Below are 19502 nucleotides of genomic sequence, written 5' to 3' on the forward strand. Positions count from 1 at the left end.
AAGCAATTTTAAATTTTTTTTTAGATCATATCTCATATTTCCTAAAGATTTAAATTGTTCATTCAGTTGACACATACAAATCATTAATGTCATTATATCTGAACACATGCCACCACGTTCAGTTTTGAGCTACTCTTGTTTGCAAGTAATCTTCTGAATTTAGCAGAGATTTTGCTTAGACTGCACAGAATTACAGAGTCAGATCTTCATTCACAGGTATTGGAATTATTCAGCATTAGTTTCTATTACTTGGCATTTAGCAGAATTCCTGCTGTAGCTGACAGCTTTCTTGTATTTAGTCACATGCAATTTTTTCATTGTCTTACATGCCATGACAGTAAATTTCTACCCCATAGATTTTATATTTTAACATTATATGCAATCAAAATGGGATGGGATGAAAGTAACGAACATTAATCAGTTTTAAAATGTAATTTAATCCGATCTCAAATGGTTTTGCACATCATTTAATCTGCAGGTAATCTGATGATTCACCCCTTTCCATACTTCATTGATCTAAGGACAGCGATAGCAGGCTTAAACCACAATTTTCTGTGCATCATATCAGCATTCTTACTTCAGCAAGCTATTTATCAATGATTGCTGGGTTTGATCAAGAATTTTTAGTCTTTTGTTACTGATGTTATCATAAATTGCACCTGTTATGTATTCAGGATTTGTTTTATCCTGTAGTTGTCATTTACTGTTGATCGTGCTTTCATTTCTGTTTTCTGTTTTGAAATGTGTCATTTTCTTCCCTCATTCCACATACTTAAATCATCCTTCTGGCTGCTGCACCTGCTGAAGAACAGTTTACAACTCTGGAGATGTAACACAAGAAATAACCCCAGCCTTGCCTCAAAGGCAGGATAGTCTTTCTCAATTTTTATTTACTTATTCCGTGTAAAAGGTATAGACTTCCAAGACTGCCTTTTCTAAAACTGAGGATGAACATAGAAAGGAGAGAATCCAAGGTCACGAAAGATAAAATCAAATTGTATCAGCATATTCGTGCAGCTGTCGCTCAGTTCTGCCGCGCTGCTCCTGTGGCCTCTTTTAAAGGGTTTATCAAGTGTTCAATCCTGCAAATGCAATGCTCTGAACACAGCCATTGCAAAAGCAATCAGAAGCACTCCACTGCTGAAAGACCACAGAGCACGGTACAAAGTGAATTACTCTTATTTAGGACAGCTCCGGGAATGGAATCGTTCTCCTCAATCTACCAGCGAATTGGTCTGAAATGAAACGGAGCTGCCCCGTGTGAGCGGTGTGGCCTCCTGTCCCCCTCCCGCGTTCCGCCGGTGAGCACCACAGCTCTGTTTCACTTGGCCACACGGCTCTGACAGCTGCTCATTGTTGTACATGGCAGGAAAACCTACAGCCGCAGTTATCTGAGAAGTGTCAAAGCAGTTCAGTTTGAAAGACTAGATTGGAAGAACTTTGTCTGGGTGATACGCAGTTAATCATAGGATTTTTTGAGCACTGCCCTGAAGAAAATGAGTTTGCAAGCAGGTCAATGCTCATTATTATTTTTTTAAATTATTTTCTTTCAGTTGGGGAAACAAATATTGTGGTTGTGCAACAGTATTCCTAAACATAGCACTTTTGTTTTGTATCCAAGCTGAGGGATGTAAACTGTATGTTTTTTAGTGCATAGGTTTTTATTAGCTGATCTCCTGGCTTTTTGAAAGAATCTTGAGCTGCCAGAGAAATATTGACATCCATCAGCCGCCAGGCTTCCTTCCTGTGCACCTGCGTGCAGTGCAATTGGTGCTTCACTGCAGATGCTCCATACTTGCCATTCTTTAAAAATTATTAATATTCTTCAAAAGAAGTAGAACTCCTTTGACATTATTCTTGATTTACTCTGTGTCCACATTCTTAAGATGTTAACACATTAGTATGTTGGAATTAAGACCCATTTCTATTTCCTTTCTTCTGCCTAGACTGCAAACAAGTAATACTTTTTGAGATACTCATTTGCTGTCTGCATTTCTAATTATTCATTGCTAACAGACTGCTATTTACCTTGCCAACATGGTGTGGCAATGGTGTATCAATCTCTTCTTTGATATGCATTTGGTTCCATATCCAGTCTCTCTTCTGTCGTTTATGACCGGCATCGTTTGTTTTCTGACTTTCACTGTCAGCAAATGCTGGAGCCAAGAACAATGAGAAGAGTAGAATAAGGTGGTTCATCTTCTTCTGTAGCCTAGAAAGTAATATAAAATATGAAAACTATATAAATAACAACAGAATCAGGTTAATCAGAGAGAGCACATGTGGACATGCAAAGAGACATTTCTTCTATAGGAAAGTTTGATTACTTTCCATATTTCTTTTCATCTGCCTTAGCATCCAAATTTAAAATATCTGTCTTCTTCCTTCCATGGAACAGTTTTAACTAGATGACGACTGTAAAAAGCAACAAAAATATTTTAACAAAATAAAAAATGTTCAAGATTTGAGAGGTAGCACAGAGGGCAGCATCCAGTCGAGCTGAAGAGAAGGTTCAGTAGCGAGGAGCAGCGGCCGTGGGGAGCAGCACCGGGGCTGAGCCGGCCCCAAGTGGCTGTGAGCTCGGCCTGAAGGGAAATTTTCCAGCTTGAGAAACCCAAATGCAGTGTTTTGACTTGCCCTGACACCTAATATGCTGTAGTCAATATCTTCATATGGAAAATATTGATTTAGAATAAAATCTGATTTTTTTGGTTGAAAAAATGATTCATGTGAAATTTTCAATCAATTCCAAGTACAATATAGCAAATTATCTAGCTCAGAGAGCTCATTTATTGATTCAGTCCCTTGTCTTTTGAAACGTTTGAAGACACACATAAAGTTCCTTTATCCTTTATTTTCAGATTTTACCATCTACAAAATGATGATTTGTGAAATTATTCTGAGGTGAAACCATGTTTTTGCATCATATATTAATATTAGCAAACTTTAGGTCTGACTTTCGTATCAAATTGAGAATTTTCTTTAATGCAGCAAAGCTGATTAATTTTCTTACTAAATTTCCCCTTCACAATATAAAGGGCTGTCAGGGAACTTTAACACTCAAATAATCAGACTTTAAATTACACATAAGTGACTTTGCATTATCTTTTAGGATCTGTCAGCATGCACATCAAAAATAAAACCATTAACAGGTTGCTACATGCGAGATTGAATTAATACTTTCGGCAGGAAGGTGCTGCAACGTTTCCAACATTACTCTTTGGTAACAGGCAATCACTGTTATCCCACGATGCGCTATCATTATCACTAAAAAGATGTTATTTACCATCAAATTTTGCTTTCCTGTACTTTTCTCACTTCTACATTGTTGTACATAAGCTGAGGAACACTCCTTTTTGTGATTGTGTAGGAAATGACCCAAGAAGGTGGCCTTGAAGTTGCTTTTTAATAGCTAAGCTGTGTTTTATCCTGTTTTGTGGATTCATCAAAATTTTGATTTAGCCAGTTTTTTGTATTCTATGCTTTTATTTTGGCTTTGAATATTTTTAGAAAAATGAGATTTAGTTGTTTTGCTTTGTTTTGTTTGTATACATGAAGATTCTATAACTGGAAACTGGAAGGCATTGATATGATTCTGTGGTCATTGCATAGGTCTGTTTTATTAAAAATATTACAAAACGTGCTAGCCAAAGGAAAGCAGTTGGTTAGCATCAACTAGTCCAGGCTGCAGTTTTGGAAAAAACAGACTATAGTGTTAAAAAAGGTGTTTTCTCTTGGACACCTTTGGTGTCCTCATGTAGGGCCTCTGCTTATCGGAAATTGATGGCTCAAATTCGTCACGAGTGTACGGATATCTGTGAGGGAGCTCGGGGACTGTGGTGATATCCTGATGATTCCTGAGGATCCATGCAGCAAAGGCAAACAAACTCTCCTTTTGAGTAGGTGACCTGTACGTGTGTCACAGTTCAGGCCTTGTTTGAAAGCCTGGCCCTTAATACAGAAAGCACTAGACTGAATCTTCTTAAATATATGCACATTTCAGCTGAAACTGAAGCTACCCCTTCCACTCAGCAGATCCATCTTTGTCTGCTCAGATTTTAAGGTGGCTTCCTTTCCTTCAGCTTGCCCAGACTCCCCGGTAAGTTAACAGTTCCTTGGGTGGGGTTTGGTGTGCCCTCTGGTATGCACTGCAGGTCAAACACAGGCTGAGATAGAAGAGCCTCTTGCAAAAAATGACTTCTGCTTTGTCTTTGGCATCTTTCAAAATGTCTCATTTTGGTAGAAGTAACACTGCACACCCAAGCACTTTGCATGCTGTCTTTTCTAGGGACATTTGATGTGTGTTGCTCCATAGGACAGTCTGACTCTTCTCACTCCCTCTATGTTACTATGCCAGTTTTCCGTTCAACAGTGGGAAGTCTATTGCTGTTGAATCTGTAGCTGAGTTCATCACAGTATTTCAGAATCCCCTTCTTTGACAGCACATACAAACACTTCAGAAGTAGGACCCTGCTGAGCAATAACTGGATAAGGGCACGGTCCTGGTGTGAAGGCCATGTTCCATGGATGTTAGCGCTTGACAAGCTGTACTAAATGCCCTCTCTTTTCCTGGCCATGGTAGTGTTCCTTTCCAGCAGATCTCATTTGAAATGCCCGAGGCAGCAGCAGAAGAGAGACATTCCCATTCCTGAGCAGGGGAATGCATTCCCATGGAGTCAGAAGCAAGACAATTTCTGAGGGGTGACAGGCGGATGACACGTAGGGAATGGCTTTTCGTTTCTCCTGATGTCTGCTGTGGCAGCCAGGACTGAGAAAGGAAATAAGATGCGCCCTTTCAAGCAGTGTCCCCCGTGGCCACACATATCCGGAGAAGGGGACGGCACAGCATGAGCTGTGACCGACCTGTCCCAGGCCTGGGGTCCCATGGCTCGCCTGCCTTAACACACCATCTCCAGTTGTCCCTCTGTCTCTAGCTCATCAGACCAATAATTCACTCTTTTTCCAGTTTAAGCAGGGACCATAAATGTTCCTTAAAGTTAGCAGGGGAATGGTTTATTCAGATAGCTAAGTTTCTTGCTTTGCACTTAAATTTTCTTTCAGCAAATGATGGGTTTTTTCCACCAACATTATTCACTTTATGTGTTGAATTATTTTAGCAAATAACTCTTGGTCTGCGGGGTACTGTAGACAGTTAACTGAGAAACTCTGGTATTCAAACTGATTTATGGGATATATGACTCATTCGGCGTAGTTTCTTCCTGCAGATTGGGAGTAATTATTAAAAAAATGTCAGGTGGAGATACAGAAAATAGTGTACTAATTAAAAGTTTGCATTTTACAAGTTGTTTTGGTGAGTAATCAACTGTAAGTTTGATGAGAAGCTAATACAAGTAAGGTGTCTGTGTAATGAAAACACACTTGATGAAATATTTTTATGAACATTTGTGGGTTTTTTTTCTAGTATTTGCCTCTTATCTGATTAACTCCTCACTCTAAAAATGTATATTAGTGCTTATGGGAGGTAAATTTAGTTAGCAAATAAATTTCTTCTATGCTTGCATGTTAAGTGGAAGGTAAAACATGTTTCTCTATGGAGTATTTGGTTAATGAGCAAACAGTTGTAGCTGAAATGATGTATTTTTCTGGTTGATCAGACTAAAATCTTATGCTAATCTTGACTTTTTTTTCAGCAGCTGAAAAGCAGAAATAGTGCTGGACACAGTGATAAGAGAGAAATTTGCTTAAGCGGCTATCATGCACCAAAAAGGAAAAACAATTAAAAGGCTTGTGCCACTATTATTAACATATTTTGCACACCTGAGTGTCAGAAAACCTGAGTGTCAGACATGATTATTGATGATTGAGCTTGATACTTAATGATAACTTTTACTTACAGTATCTTGGTTGGAATCTGAACAACGTACATGAAAATGCAAAAGTGAGAGTGACGTCAAATCAGAAAATATTAACAAGTTGACTGATAAATCAATACTACAGAACGTAATCTGCTCCATTCCACAGTACTTGAAATTCTGCTGTTTCTGGTTGTTACTGGAACCTGAGCTGTCCCCCTGCAGCCATGTAGATGCAGGTCGCGCTAAATGCCTGAGATGCTGTGTTCAATTGGCAGAGATGCGGAGAGGGCAAGGGCTCCCGGCTCCTATTTGCCGCACCCTCCCAGTATTCCTAAGAAGATCTGTGCAAGAAGCTCTGTTGAAATTGCAGTGGATTAACCCTACAATACAGAGTAGACAACGCTTCAAAATTACCTTTTTTTTTTTTTCCAGATGCAAAAGATTTACTTTGATAAATGATTTAAACACCTCCAAAATTACTGTGCTCAATGAAACCATGATAGATATAATGAGAAAAGAATCCAAGCCGGTGTCAAGTAACAAAATGACCCTGAAAAACACCGCTGTACAGAATCCATTTTTAACATTAAATTTTCATCTATATGATATTTAAGAGCAGAGGTAAATGTGTGCATGCAGTGAGGAGTAAGAAACAGGAAGGTGAGACACCAGATACGTTCTCTTTGTCATTCTGGTAGTTAAGATGTTTAGCTTGCTTTGCGGAGGGAGCATGTTTGGTAAGCAGGGAAAACATTATTTAAAGGAAATAGTCCAAGCAGTACTTAATGCTGCCTCTCAGAGATCTTAAATGGCTGTGCAAACATGAGTTGATAAAGCCTCCTCATTTCTCTGAAGAGTATTGCAGCTAGATAAAAGGCAATATCACGTTCAAAAAGCACATTTGAAGCACAGAGGACTTCAGTGTGTTTGCCATCTCCTGACGGTGGGCCAGGGTCAGGACTAGCAACAGTCTCAGATTTTGTTCTCCCAGTTTCTTCGTCTCATAATTAGACGACATTGCTCTGAGCAGCTTCTAACAAACCCAGAGAAACACGGCAGCAAAGTAATCAGGTCGGCACGGTTGTTACCTGCGCTCCAGCTGCTCCTTGGCGTCTCGGCTGCAGAACTGGGTTCTCTGCTCCCGCACGGCGTGAGAGGGGCTGAGGGCGCACAGGCGGTGCCGTGGGAACGGGAACTGGGGGAGCTCTTCAAACTTTAGTGACATCGCTTTAAAAAACTAAGTAAATTGCGCAACATTTGAGTTGGAGCAATCTTTTTTTTTGGTTGCGTTTTCAGATATCATTTGTTTCGGGTGGCTACTCCATGTTTCTCTTATTTCTTATTAAAGCTGTCTTGTCGCATTTCCTCAACAGTGCACAATGATTCATTTTAAAATAGGCCTTTCCTGAGAACACTCTCCTGCTTTTCGTTTCCAGATTATTGAGCTGATTTAAATGGGCCTAGTGCCTGACTACCTGGTATTATATTTTTGATTGTCCTTGTGCCGATTTTATGCATCTGAGAAGTGGTTTCCACTGATGACTAAACAACCTGGAGTGCAGATGCCTGCCTGAAAACTGAATATAAAATGACATTTTATACTTGTGATAGAACCTTTGAATGAATAGCCACTTCAGCAATATCTTAACTAAATTTGCTACTTAAAAAAAACCCCACACGTCACTCAGCATTGTGAGAGCACTCGTGTGTACATTTGGTACTGTTCAGTTCTTGGCATTAACGCTGCAGCACTGTATATCAATATAGCTGCAAAGTTAATTCAGCATTTCTGGTTTTGGCTTTGGTGTTGGCTCCTCATATATTTTTCCAGGGAAAGGGAGAATAATTCTAACCTGAAAGTTCCTTGTGATTTCAGCTCCAAGTTTCTGGTAAGTCAGGACAAAATTGTATTAATGATTTTCCCCCCCCCCCTGTCCATTCATCTCACCAAGAAATTCTCTCCTGGCTGATCTCATGGGTGTATGGAGTCATCAGCCAGGACAGATACCTCTTTCAGAAATGAAGAAATTTGGTTATAAGAGACCTGTAAATACTGTCTATATGTTAAAGATTCATTGTCTGGTAGAAAGCAGGCAGCCAAATTGGTCTAACCACTTTTAATTATCTTAGATACAGAACTGGCTATAAATGAGGCAGTCAAGCACAGACTTCTTTTTTAAAGAAACAAAGGCACCCTTCAAGCTGGTGAGTGAGTGCCCATGTGCTCGAGAGGGGTGAGGTCTACCTGAGCGCCCCCCCAGAGCTTCCTGACACCCCAGCTTCCATTTTAGTGAATGACTTGTTGACTCCAGGATTAAAGAGCTGCGTTAAATACTGAGAGAAGGGCACATGAAAAGGCTGAGCGTGAACTGAAAATAAGAAGTGTACAGCCAAAGAAGACATTTGCTGTAAACAGAACGATTGTAGAGAAATGAGTGATGAAGAAAGTTGTTTCCAGTTTTTTTCTGGAAGACACCTCATCACAGATCTGAAAGAGAAGCAGGGTGCAGGGTCTGATCTTGTGTCAGGAAATTCTCCTGACTTTACTGGAGTTTGTTTTACGTCAATGATGTGTCTGATGGTATTTTAGCTGGGTAGGTGAACAAAAATAGAAATGTAGTCATGAGTGGGGAAAGACCAGCCCATAGCAGGTTTCATTCTCTGAATCTCTGACAGAGCAGTACTGCAGATGCAGTCATCACAGTAGGCCAGACATACTGTGCTTCGTGCTCTTGTCTATCTTGGCTCCGGATCACTCTGAATCCAACCCATTATATACAGGCATGACCTCTGGGACAAATGGGGAAATCATTTTGTTGGTGGTGCTGCTTCAGCTCAAACACTGTTCCTTGCAGCACTGACCTTCAAGGGCATCCTGATAATGGCATCAGGAGACTCATGACATTTACTGCTGGGTGGGCAAGACGTAATCACAATCTCCCTTCCCCTCACAAAATCCTTTGCTGACAGATGCTGATCTTGTTGAGAGAGTTCAGAAGCAAGTCTACTGGCCAAAATCTCAAAGGTAGAAGAACATTGATCTTCTGCTGATTTCTCTCAATTTCTAGCTAACCTTATCGTAATGTGTATTTTCCAAAAACATACAAAACCATATTTGCAGTTTGGAGAGTGCTGTCTGCATTCCTACATGGCTCCTATCTGATAAAGAACAGATTAGTTATAGAACTGTAGAACACATGTTGCTGATGTAGGTTCATATTCAATTTCCTGGTCACAAATACATGGCTGAGATCTTGATTTACCTATAGATAACGCCCATACAGCTTCTGTTTGAATTCCAGAAAATCTCAAACAGCTTTTTTTCTGGGAAAATTTGGAAGAGATGGGCTGTGTTCTCCAGGGACTCGTGGCCTCTTGTGGACAGTGTTAGTGTAAATACGTCTGGGGATCTGAAACATTTCTGTTTGTGGAAATGAATCCCATACATGATCTAATAAAAGATGGGACTGTATTGCTATGTAACTTATAGTATGTACAAAAGTACACAACTTCTACATAGGTTGGGGGTCAAGCTATTTTTTTTCCTATGTGGCACATCCAAAATCTTACCTAGTGAAGTTATCCAACCAAGAGGGACTGCTTCTGTGCTTCATGTGTGCAAGCCATGATTCCTATTCTAATCTTTAATTAAATAGTTTTTCTATTGATCTATAGTATCCTGGGTTTTATCTGAGTTTGTTAGTTGCAAATCTGATAACTGAGAAGCAAATTAAATACATATTTTAGTTACTGGCCTGGTCTCTTCATGGACTTTAAGGAAGCATTATTTTGGGCTGGATAAATTAGTAATTCTTATTATATCACATGACAATGCCCTGTTTAAGTGAGAGTTGTTTGCTGTGGTGAGGGTGACATATGTGATGAAGGTAAAACAATACTTTGAAATCATTAAAATGAGTGGTGAGTGCACCAACTGGTTTTTCCTCTTCTCATGAGATCAGTTATGTGGCGTAATTATTGTTTTAATGGATGGCTGTTTTCCTTTCATATGAGCATCCTGGTATTTCTAGCAAGTAATTCACTAGTCTTAGTAAAACTGCCAGCCTTCTGCCTTGCCCAGGAGAGAAATACCTGTGAAGGTCTAGCAGAACCATGCCGAATCATTAGGTGAGTTTTAAGAATCTCCCTCATTTCACACTCTCAGCATGCAGATCGTGTACCATGCCAGCTGCACAATCAATGTCTTTACTCATTTTTCACAATGTTATTTGTCATCACAGAAGCTGTAGAGGTACTTGGGAACTGATGAAAATCAATTTGAACAGAATACAGTACATGAAGCACCGAAATGTATCTGTTCTGGTGCTGCGTAAGAGTTCTTACTCTGGCCATGCTACTATAGTCATATAAAGCTTTACTACAGAAACTTGCCCTGGAGAGACCCCAAAATGGATTAGAGTGGTTTAAAGAAGCAGCAAGTGGTATTGTCCACTCTTTCCATGCGTAAAGCCTTTTATTTCTCATACAAATATGTTGGTACAAAATATAACAAGGGATAAAATGTGCTTAAGCACAGCACCCAGTTTAAATCTAGCCACTAGAAGATTTTGAAGCTCACTTGTGATTAAATTATTAAGCCAATTTGTGTCACTGTTTCATAACAAGTGAATATATCATTGTGACCAGAAGATTTTGTCTTTTTCTTAGTTGTTGACAGCATGGACAGCATTGAGATAAGGTCATAAGATGGTCTCCTATCGCTCTTTACCAGTTCTGAGCTTTGGGAGCACGAGTATGAGGGCTGAATGACTCCTGAGGAGCAGGAGTATCCTGGTGTTTACTGAGTCCACTCAAACCCACAGGCAGAGTTTGGGTGTTGGTACAAAATATTACCACCTCGTTGTCATCGTGTCATATAGATACTGTGCTCTGTAGATTGAGATTCCATTTTTTAAAATCAGGAAGCTCGTAGGACCTATGACTAATATGATTTATTTGCTTTGCAGATGTTGCAGGGGTGAAACTAATAATCAAATGACAGAAAATTTGTTCTTGGCTACACGTCTTTTGATGACAGTTGCCAAATGTTGTTGAAATCTGAGCTATTTTGGGGGTTTAACTTTGCATTAAATACAGCCCTTCTGTTCTGCAGTGAGCTAATAAGATGGGTGGGATAAACCCTGCATGCATAGTTTGGAACTGTAAACGTTTGCCCTTATGAATTCTTTGTCCAAAATATAAAGCTAAGAGGAAAATGTCTCCTATCCAGATTAATTATTGATCAGGACAGATGCTGAAAATAGGGATGAAGTGCCAGTGTTACAGGCAGGCAAAGAACTTGTCCTTTGCTTATATCCAAAATGTAGGTTCAGGCATGACCTTGCAGTCAGGTGTATTTATTCCTGCGAAGGCTCTCACTGACTTTGAAGAGCACTTGAGGCTCTGTTGGTCTCCGTGCCTGTAGATCCGGGTTCTTTCTCGCTTGCTTTGAGCCAGTTTCCTTCTGTTTGGTCCAAACTGTTGTGGCTCCAGTAGGAGAGACAGAGGTGCAGGTGTCTCAGCTCGGAGCCTCCCCCATCCCCAGCACCTCCCACACTCAGATGATGATGTTTGAATTTTGGGGAGGGGGGTTTGGGTGAGAAGGGGACAAAGGAATCCTCCAGAATTATTTGGCTCATCCGAGTGCAGAAGTGGAACAGTTCAGGTATATTGGAGGTGCTTGTGATCACTAAGAAGATTTCTCAAGCATCGCTAACCAGAAGCTTAGTTTCCTGCAATAAATTGTGTGCACATTTCAGAATTGATCTGTTTTGATGGTGCACCCTGGTTAGCTGTGCTGTACACAGAGATTAACCAAAGCTGTCACTGAATGGTTAAGAGTTTGGCCAAACCGGAACAAAATAAGATACACTTTGAGAATAATGTATTATAGAGCTTTTTTCACTTCCCCTTTGTTTCCAGATAAAGCCTTAATATCAGAGAGGCTTCCTAGCACGGAGCTCTGACCGAGTAGCTTTGATTAAGGAAGAGTCCCCATCCTTTGAGGAACTGCATGTGAGAAATCTGATTTTTTTTTAAAGTACAATGTAGCTGTGTTTACAGCAGATAAGATTTTTTGACATTTTCCTTCAACAAAAGCTCAAGAGCAAAAGTATCTGTCTTGAACACAAGTATCGTGCACAGGTCACAGTAATTGATATTTATTGCGCTAACAGTAATCTGAAGCAGAGAAACCATGTTTAGCCAGCTGTGTGCTCTGATTCCTTTATCCAGGCTATTCTACTGGGTAACTGAATACATTAGTATTTCCTCTGAAAATTAATTTTGTGTCAGATAAAGAAAGCATGTACATATACAGAAATCCCTTGTTTTCTGGCTGGGCAAGAGGCTAAAACAACAGGGTGTGTCTGGATATATTTTGTTTGGTAATCTGTATTCAGTATTCTTCTCCCTTTTTTAAATCTCTAATTCAAATGTCAGTTCATTCTTCTCTATTTCCTGGCCTTATTCAACTAGACTTCCAGAGCAGGCTAATTAACTTTAAGACCTTTTCTGCCCACCCCTATAGTTACAGTCTTTTCCTGGAACATTTCCATTGTTACAATCTCCATGTGTTGTGAGATGATAGAAATGATATTGTTACTACTCTTATGAATTTACAATGAGCCTTTCAATGTTTTTACTTACAGCTTAGCTCTTGTCAGGAAAATCTCATCTTCATATCAAAATAAAACTAGGGAAGCAAGTTTCCAGCTTACAGTGCTGATAAAGAGAAGCTGGAGGGCCTGAAAGTTGGGGAAGCTTAAAAAGATGAGGAAAGCTGTTGTAAGTTTTGTGACTTTATTTAGAGCTAAAGGGATTTTTTTTCTGTGTAGATTTGTTTCCGTGTGGGGGTGATCGTGATTTAACAGTGTTGTGTTTTGCCTCATTATCTATGCACTGGCTTAAGCAGGTCGTTAGTGTGATGAATTTTACAGCCCCAGTCGGAGGCAGTGAGGGGACCCCGCCCCAGGAGAGCTGAAACAGATCACAGAGTAGGTGCCAGTTCAACGCGTGCGCCGTGGCTGCAGGAGTGACCGTGGTTCAAGGCACGCCATGCTTTTGTGTCCATGCGGTAAGAAGTCTTTGTGAAAGTGACAAAGTGAGAGCTGGGGGCTTTCAGCTGCCTGGCGCGGGGACCCTTCTGCTCGCGGGTCTCCCCCAGCCAGCGCCGGGACACGGGCTGGTGGCAGCTGCCGCCTGTGTCCCCTGGGAGCTGGCGGCTTTAAAGTAACCTGGCTGCTCGGGAAGATCTTACTCACAGCAGCGCTGAGCTTGTGAATCTGAAACACAGCTGGGGGTATTTCTTAAGCTGAGGTGGGAATTTTTTTTTCTCCTTAGTGAGTGGCTTTGTACATGGAACATTTCTTTCTCCCACTGCTCATATTTTAATAATGGCCACTGAAAACCCTGTTCTTGTGTGAATTAAGCCTTTCTCTTTATTCAAAGCCGAAGATCAATCCATATAAGGCAGGTAATACCGCTCACCATTTCACAGCAGGAAAATGACGCAAGATATTCCAAAGAGAAATGTGCCCCTTTCTTCCTGTTTGAAACTTAAGTCATCTCCAAGTGCAATTACTGGAGGATTCAGTATCTGTTCTAATCTTAAACTTTTACCAAGGCTGCTGCTGGCAAATGTAGTGTACAAAGCAAATGAGTTTGTTAAATGGTGCTACAGATGAGAGAGCTCTGCAATAGCTTTGTCACTGTCAGGTTCACATTATTGTCTTTGTAAAATAGACCCATTACAAAAAGCATTCCTGCTTTTTGTGCTCTCTGCTTTCTGCTCTTGCTTCTTCATTTCTGTGCTGGATATGTTCTTTAGTTGGTGTATTGGTAATATGGATGATGTGCACAGTGTAGCAATATTTGTCTACGTTTTAATGACAGCCTAAAAGCCCCTAATGTTATCAGTACTGAGCAAATAGACAATATATGCTATTTCATTGTAGGTTTAGATTAGTGGATTAGGTGGTGCAAAGTCTGGTACCTTATTAGTAGTATTGAGTGGTTGGCCTAACCCTAACATGGGAATATTGGTTCTCTTGCAGACAGATCATATACATCTGAAAGACAGTGATGAGAAAAGCCAGTAAGATAATGCAGATCTCCTCTGAATTCAGGTCTAGGACTGGAGGTAAGGGGAGGGAGCACCCCACAACAAGAATGGAGAAGCTAATGTAAAACTCTGTGCCGGTCGAGATTCTGCCAATGAAGCTGAGCCTATCACAGGAACAGTTCCCATCAATGGCAGGATTTCCTATCATTTGCACGAGAGCAGCGTTAGGCCCTTGGTCTCCCCAAGCGGTATGTTGTAAGGTAGGTTTTGCGCTCCTAGAGCATTTCCAGAACACAGATTCATAGCAGATAGCATCACAAAAGGAAGGGGAAAAGGAAGACTGAGCTTACCAAAGCATTACTTAGAAATGTGGACAAAGGCAGGAGAAGGAATTCAACCATATCCTCCAGACATAGTGGAGAAGTGGAATTTCCCTTTCCACTGTCATACACAATATGGTCAAGGGCCTGTGTGTGTTCCTTGTGCCCTGTGAACTTTGCCAGGTGTCAGGAGGACCATTCCAGATGTTGCTGATGGGCTTGTGGAGAGAGGATGCAGAGAAATGGATGACCTCAGTGGGGCAGAACCAGATGGGTTACTGCTAATTTATGGAGACTGATGGTAGGCTTTTTAAACGAATGTGTAATAGAAACAGGAGGCTCTTTCTCCTAAAGTTTTGGCAAAGGATGGTGGTGAAATCCACATGCAGCTCCCAATCTCCCATAAGACAGTTTTGCTGTCTATCTCACACAAAAATACTCGCCTGGAGGAAAGTCTGCCAGAGTGCCCATCCACCTCCTTGGCTCTTTCTGGTTTACTGGTTGTAAATCTTTACTTGATAGAGTACAAGAACTGAAGTGTAGGCAGTGTGAACACCTGCAGCGGATGGACAGGTTTCCACTCCGCCCTTCCCCTGTCGTTGCCCAGCCCTGGAAAGCACGGAGCTCCGGACCTGTTCCAGTCTAACTCGCACCTGGGAGGGCTGGGCCCCAGCTCTGCTCACTGCCCGCACAACAGAGGTGTATAGCAGCACAGGTACAAAATACACTCCTGGCACAAATAAGATCCATCTCAGAAGGATGTTACAGAGAGAACTTGAAATATTCAGCAATATCTTGCATTCAGAATATAGCTAGTTCCATGATTATTGGCAGATTTGAAATTCAGATCAAGATGAGTGAAGCTCAGGTTCGCATTGAATTAAAGGGCTAATTTGTATCCTTGCATTGCAGAACTGTAAACAGGATCTTCACATTTTTTTATTAATATTTTAAAATCACAGAATCACAGAATCGACTGGGTTGGAAAAGCCCTCAGAGATCATCGAGTCCAACCCTTGGTCCAACTCCAGTCTGTTTACTAGATCATGGCACTAAGTGCCATGTCCAATCTCAGTTTAAAAACCCCCAGGGATGGTGAGTCCAGCACCTCCCTGGGCAGCCATTCCAATGCCTGACCACCCTCTCTGTAAAAAATTTCTTTCTAATACCAGCCTAAATTTCCCCTGGCAGAGTTGAAGCCCATGGCCCCTTGTCCTATTGCTGATGCCTGGGAGAAGAGACCAATCCCCACCTGGCTACAACTGCCCTTCAGGTAGTTGAGAGCAGACTGGTTGTGGAATTTGGGAGGCACATGCACTGGTGAGCAGCGCGCATTCGTTTTGCACGTCATTATTGCCAGCACTAGTGCTGTTGGTGGGATTCCCAGGTGTGCAGGGCCTGGAGGAGATGCCTGCAGGTTTCCTGCCAACACAAATGGTGGCTCCTGGTCGTGGCTGCGGCACCAGAGCTGCTTTCTGTGTTTGCAAGGGAAATACACCAGTGTACGTGCTTCAAATGGAGCAGGGTGCTGAACTGAAGTCCACAGATGAATCAAGCAAACTCATCATGGACCAAACCAGTATCCTGCTCTGGATTTGCTGAGATCTGTTCTCCCAGCTCAGATTCTGACCAGCTCTTCGAAGGCACATGTGGGGAATTGCTTTACCTTAGTGGTTGTGAGCTGGGCATCTCTCTGTCCTAGCAAATCTCCAGTTTATGCAAATAATCACTCTGTGCTGTGTTCTAGGCTAGAAGGGAAACCAGTTGTGTCAGGGCTAAACTTTGAGGGATTTTTGATTTGTAAACCCACAAGGATAACAAAGGGAAATACATTTGTTTTTTTAAAAAATACAGCAAAATGTTTTCATGGCCAACAATTTTCTCACAGAGAACCTCTTATTTCCTTCTAGGCACTAACATTTGAACCTCTGAATTAAACTTCCAGAACCTGAGCAAAAACTGGAATTATGAATGTATGACAAAAATAACCAGGAAGATTCCTTACAGAAAGCTCAGCTGCTAGAAATAATTAGTTACCTCTATTATGTCAATCTCTATTTTTAAAGAAAATGTAAGTTAATAGCTGGCCTGATTTAAGCCTGTAGCTCTGTAGACATGCACCCTGACAAGAGAAAAGAATTTTTAAAAAGTTTTCCTATTTTTCATTTGAAATAATAATTGAAGTAATTGATTTACGGATGCCCAGTGAAGTCCTTTGTTCGTAAGTGCTATAAATCAGAGGAGCTTTTAAACCATCCCCAGTGATTTCTACCTATATCCTGTTTTTGGTTCTGTTTCACTCCGCAGAGACAGGATGTGGAGCAAACCTGGCAACAACCTGTTAACTGTTTGGGTGGAACTTTCTCTGCCTAAGCTGCCTCTTTAGTCCTGAGCCCTGGAAGCTTTAGCTCTGGCTCTGTGCAAGCTGCAGGTTGCTGAGTGACATGTAGCTATTTCATGGCGTCATTTCAGTGCTAGCGTTTGTTCTAAAATGTTTAAGAAACAGTTTTATGATAACACATTAAAGTACAAAGCTTTGGGAAAGAATTCTTGTTGCAGTGCAATGCAGCTGCAGCACTCTGAAAAATAAAGCCCAGGTTTAGCGCACAAAGCAGGAATGATTTGTTAATTGAGTTTATCTTTTGCTTTCTAATTCATTTGTTTTATTGTTTGTAACTGCACATTATTCTCTATAGTATACTGTACTATTCTAAGCCTTTCATACGCTAAATTAATCTTGCGTCCTTTTCTCCTGTTGGTCACCCTTTATTTAAGGATAAAAAGTAACTCCTGCAGATACCGCAAATAAATTGCAAGTCAGCATTTCTGTGATTTGTTTCTGGTATATTGTTTCTTGTTACAAGGCACAAATTAACCTAAGATGAGAAGCTTTTGTAAATCATTGGAGTATCCTTGCTTTTGTCTAATATTTTTTTTCCTACATGAACATCTATAATACTGTATGCTTTTACAAATGCTGATCCAATGATTAATAATCAGTGGAGGCAGGGACGCATTGATTAACTATACCTTTGTTAACTGCAGTAGCAACCAACTTTTAATGTTTTCGGTAGCTAAGAATGGAGCAGATTTTCTCACAGAAATTCATCTTCTTCCATATCTTTTTTCCCTCGCATTTCTTTCCTTCCTTTATCTCTATTACAGCATGACAACCAGCACGGTAAAGTACTGTGCACACTGACAGTCCTGCTATTGCAGAATAGAGTTCTTACAGAAAAAGCAGTACCAATTCATCTCTTATGCATAAATGCTTTGTCTCTGCAAGCTGTACAGCAAACTTGTTAGCTCAGGGACTTGCTACGCTATCTTTAGGATAAGATAAAAGCCTTTTACACCAACTTTTCACATCAAGCCACTGCTCATAAAATAACCTGACAGAAAGAATGGTTCTTTTTGGACCACTGAGATCAAGAAACTTCGAAAATAAGAATTGCTGGTCTTTTAGAATAGGGGCTGTAAAACCTGGTAGTCCAGGATTATTAGAGTGCTAAAGTACCCGGGCTGCTTTGAACTTGAGATTTAGGAGACAAAGTCACTGACGTGTTTATATAAACTCCCGTCTAAGCCTTAAACAAGTCTTTTAGCAAGAGAGTTATGCCAAACCTGGCTGGGGTCCATGGTGGCTTTCACCTCCTCTTGCCATTGCTCATGATAAATCCATAACACCTTAAACAGAGGCACCAAAGGCAACCCCCCCCCTTTGATAAAACATATTTATCAGATCATAGCACCGCGCACACCTGCTCACTCAGAGCTGCCCGAAGCCTCAACTGTCCGCTCCACAAGTGAAATCCTTTCCTAAAGGGTTTACAGGTGCCATTTCCAGTATCATTTCTGTCCCTTTTCCATTGAGAATCAGCCAATACTCTAAATATTACAAAACAGAACTACAAAAAAGCATAAAATATCTCTTCTTTTGAACCATCTAGGAATATTGTGGCGTAGCCCAAGAAAGCAAGAGATTTACCTTTTCCATTGTCCATTGTAAACAGCTCTGCTGCTGTCTGCACTGAATTTGGTTTAAGTGCCATCAGTGTTAGGCCCAAAGGCTTCTGTGCATATGTATAAAATTCACAGCCTGTCTGCTGGTATTTCTTAAATTATTTAAGACATTAGAAGAGATATTCAGTGGAGGTAGAAACCTTTGAAATGAACTTCATGGCTGAAGGACAACAAATATCGCTTATCCCTTACCTGAGTCAGAGTTGGTGGAGCTTCAGTTTGTTCCCGAATCAGGCAAACGAAAATCAACAGTATCCCAAAACGTTAAGCATTGTTCAGAAAGTGAAGATCAAATAGAAAAATCCACTTCTCTTTTCGTTAAGCAATACTGGGAGTGTTCAGCTCTCCAGTCTCCAAGGTTTTCCAGCTGGGAGTCAGCCTGTTCCCATCCTGCATCCCGGCATCCTGTTATTGTTCCAAAGTCTTAGTAATGCAGTGAGAAAAGGGAGTGGAGGAAACAGATAAACTTAGCCTTATTATTGCAATACCTGCTTATTTGTTGCTGACTCTAGAGAGGGAGCTGAATAAAAAGAAATTTCTGAGAGAAACACAAAACATGGTATGATATTTAGTATCATTTTATAAAGAATTTTAGGAGTTAGCAAACATCTGAATGGTGCTTTAAATAGTGTCTGATATTTGATCAGCACAGACTATGCCTGTTGTGCACAAACAGGATTTTCAAAGCAGTTTGGAGATGTCCTATCTATAAGGATTTTTATACCCACAAGCAAAAAAGCCAGAGCCCTCGTATGAATGAAACTGGGATTCCTTTAAAGCTCTGTCAGTGCTGGATGTAAAGATGGAATTTAAAAGTATTTTTCCTGGTAAAATTGTGACTTCAGAAATGAGACAGTGCAGGTGGGCCTTCCAGAAGGAGAAGATGTTTGTAACGTCCTGATAAAGCTTAGTTTTAAGTCCCAAGACCACTCAGAGCACACAGAAGGGAAGGAGTCGGTGTCTGTGCTCCGTCCCTGAGGCGGCGGCAGCCTGGGGGACTCTCACCAAAGCGCAGGTGTCGGTGTCTCTAATATTGTCACCCACATAAAGCTTCAGTCGGGATTTTGTTCAGTGAGCCCAGCCTAAGCACCCAAACCTCTGCGGGACGGTGTGCTCCCTCCAGTGCCACCTGTCTGCACGTTAAAACCGAGCCCAAAGGGGCATCTCTGGCACTGTGCGGTGCTAAAAGAGGAGGAATCCTTTTACTAAACAATGCAGAAGAGAATCTGAGAAGTGTGAGACTTTGGGACTTAACTCAAAACTCACTTTTTTTGGAAATAG

At 41.0% G+C, this 19502-nt stretch overlaps 1 protein-coding gene across 5 annotated transcripts in view; it reads right to left on the reverse strand.

The window, feature by feature from the left end:
• Window positions 1–18619, reverse strand: part of CDH5 (cadherin 5) — a 29330-nt gene extending 10711 nt beyond the window's left edge. Inside the window, exons 1-3 of one of the 5 annotated variants that reach the window (XM_082062977.1) lie at window positions 18414–18619; window positions 6905–7393; window positions 2029–2212 (exon numbers count right to left, since the gene is read on the reverse strand). In XM_082062977.1, the coding sequence (XP_081919103.1) occupies window positions 2029–2212; window positions 6905–7041 (321 nt within the window). In that variant the 5' untranslated portion in view covers window positions 7042–7393; window positions 18414–18619. Of the gene's footprint in view, window positions 1–2028; window positions 2213–3286; window positions 4734–6904; window positions 7394–13809; window positions 13880–14228; window positions 14417–18413 lie in introns of those variants that run through there. The other 4 variants (XM_082062979.1, XM_082062978.1, XM_082062980.1 and 1 more) reach the window with 4 other exon arrangements.
• Between the last annotated feature and the right edge of the window lie 883 nt (window positions 18620–19502).

Source organism: Streptopelia decaocto (assembly GCF_964273445.1).
Source record: "Streptopelia decaocto genome assembly, chromosome: 11".
Taxonomy (NCBI): Eukaryota; Metazoa; Chordata; class Aves; order Columbiformes; family Columbidae; genus Streptopelia; species Streptopelia decaocto.